This window comes from Epinephelus moara, chromosome 6 (assembly GCF_006386435.1).
Source record: "Epinephelus moara isolate mb chromosome 6, YSFRI_EMoa_1.0, whole genome shotgun sequence".
Taxonomy (NCBI): Eukaryota; Metazoa; Chordata; class Actinopteri; order Perciformes; family Serranidae; genus Epinephelus; species Epinephelus moara.
The window spans coordinates 44,103,527-44,105,515 of NC_065511.1; the positions used below are offsets into that span (position 1 = coordinate 44,103,527).

A 1,989-nucleotide genomic window follows, 5' to 3' on the forward strand; every position below is an offset into this window, starting at 1 on the left:
TATGTCGTTTATTTTTCATTCTGATCCAAAGAATCAGGAAAAGACTCAGCTGCTGAAATGTTTTGCAAACAGCAAACACCCCACAGTTTGTGAAATACTGTGTCGGGTCTGATGAACTGGTAAAAACTGATGTGAAGAGTCCACTCGTTTAGACAGTGACAGCCAACAAACAAACACAATAGGTCAAAATCCAGGGCAAAAAGGAGCAAAATACAGCAAGAAAACTACAAAACAATAATCAAAAACAAACAAACAAAACCACTAAACTCACCATAATAAAATTACAAATGGCAAAAATGACAACAGGTATCCTCACTATATTTAATAATATATTTAATAGCAGCAAGACTAAAAACAGCAGATACAGTGATATTTAGAGAATGAAAACAGTAAAGTGTTACATTACAGCATATATAAGGTGTATATGTGTGTTTATAATATATATATATATATATATACATATAAACATTATTGAAATTAAAAATCTCTTTTACAAGAGCGTGCTGGTCGAGACAGGCAGCAGCACATTAATAACTGTTTAATAACTGTTATATATTGCAGTGACGGAAACGTTTGGCCCCTGATGAAAGCTCAGGTCTCACCTTTTATCATTTATGACTTTTTATTAAAAAAAAATGAACAGAACACTTTTGTTTTTGCTCCCATTTTTCACAAGTTTAATTGAAAGATCTGAGACTTCTTTATGCCCTCAACAGGTCTATGTCTCTTTTAACTCTGTGTCAGTGAACTCTTCTCCTGTTCTAAGACATCTCATCCACCTGACAGGTGAGTCTGATTCAGCAGCATCATTACTACACAGGTGTGACTCAGGATGGTCACAGTAAAGGAGGCTGACATGTGAGGTTTGATCACATGACACAGTGACACAGATGGAGGAATGTCCATCAGAGCTGATCATGAACTGAATGTTCATTTCTATCATAAGACGTCTCCAGTGTTGTTTCTGTGAATTTGGAAGTGTGTTCACCAATCTGCAGCCTGTCAGACCGGCCTGCTGACAGCTCAGCACCACCTTTTATAAAACACCGGCAGCACACAGTCCCTCAACAATGACTCTTAACGGCTTTGATTACCACAAATTTGACTTCTACAGTAGAAACTTCAAACATATTCATAACATCCATAACAACATGTTCATTGGAGGAATGTTTCATTTTAGTGTTTCCACCCTCAGAACAACAGGTCGACTCTACACACAACACATGTCATGACCTCACTCTGCTGACATTTACTGAGGATTTAAAGCAAAATAAATCTTCTGATGGGACATTTCATCCTGTTAAATCCTCCGTTTGTTTTATCATGAGGTGTATTTCACATCACAGCCTCCAGAGGCCGCTGGTGAGACTCTACACTTTATTTTAAATATAAATCTTCTTGTTTTAATGTGTTTGGACAATAAATAAGATAATTTACTCTGTCTATTGGTGTCAGACTCTCTGGTTCACTTTGAGGCTCTGAGGCTTTAAAAATAGAGAGATTAAATGTGTGTGTTTCTTTATTTGCTTTATTTGCTTCAGTGTGTGTGTGTGTGTGTGTGTGTGTGTGCTGTCAGTCTTCAGGTGAAACACTGAACACATCAGTGTTATGTAACGCAGCTTCTGTGTAAAGAGGAAGAGGAGCTGACACACACGTGACGCTTTCTTCACAAAAACCAAGCAGGAAACCAGACACACACACACAGAGGTGCGACACACACAGACACACACACACAGCAGCAGCAGCAGCAGACGATGAGTCCGACCGACAGAGGTTAGTTTAACATCTTTCATTAATCATCTGCAGTTTGAATCAACAGATTCTGATTTTATTTGAATCAGACATTCAGACAATCAGGACATTTTTTTATCAAAGAAAACCCGTCAGTAAAAAGATTTAACGCTTCTTTACTTTTACTTTCGTTTTTGTGTTTTACCAGCAGTGTGTGTGTGTGTGTGTGTGTGTGTGTGTGTGTGTGTGTGTGTGTGT

At 37.9% G+C, this 1,989-nt stretch overlaps 1 protein-coding gene across 1 annotated transcript in view; it reads left to right on the forward strand.

The window, feature by feature from the left end:
• The first annotated feature begins 1,616 nt into the window (after positions 1–1,616).
• The window catches only part of LOC126391324 (cathepsin S-like), a 21,487-nt gene continuing 21,114 nt past the window's right edge, over positions 1,617–1,989 (forward strand). The window contains exon 1 of the mRNA XM_050046014.1: positions 1,617–1,773. Coding sequence (XP_049901971.1) covers positions 1,755–1,773 — 19 coding nt within the window. The 5' untranslated portion in view covers positions 1,617–1,754. The remainder of the gene's footprint in view (positions 1,774–1,989) is intronic.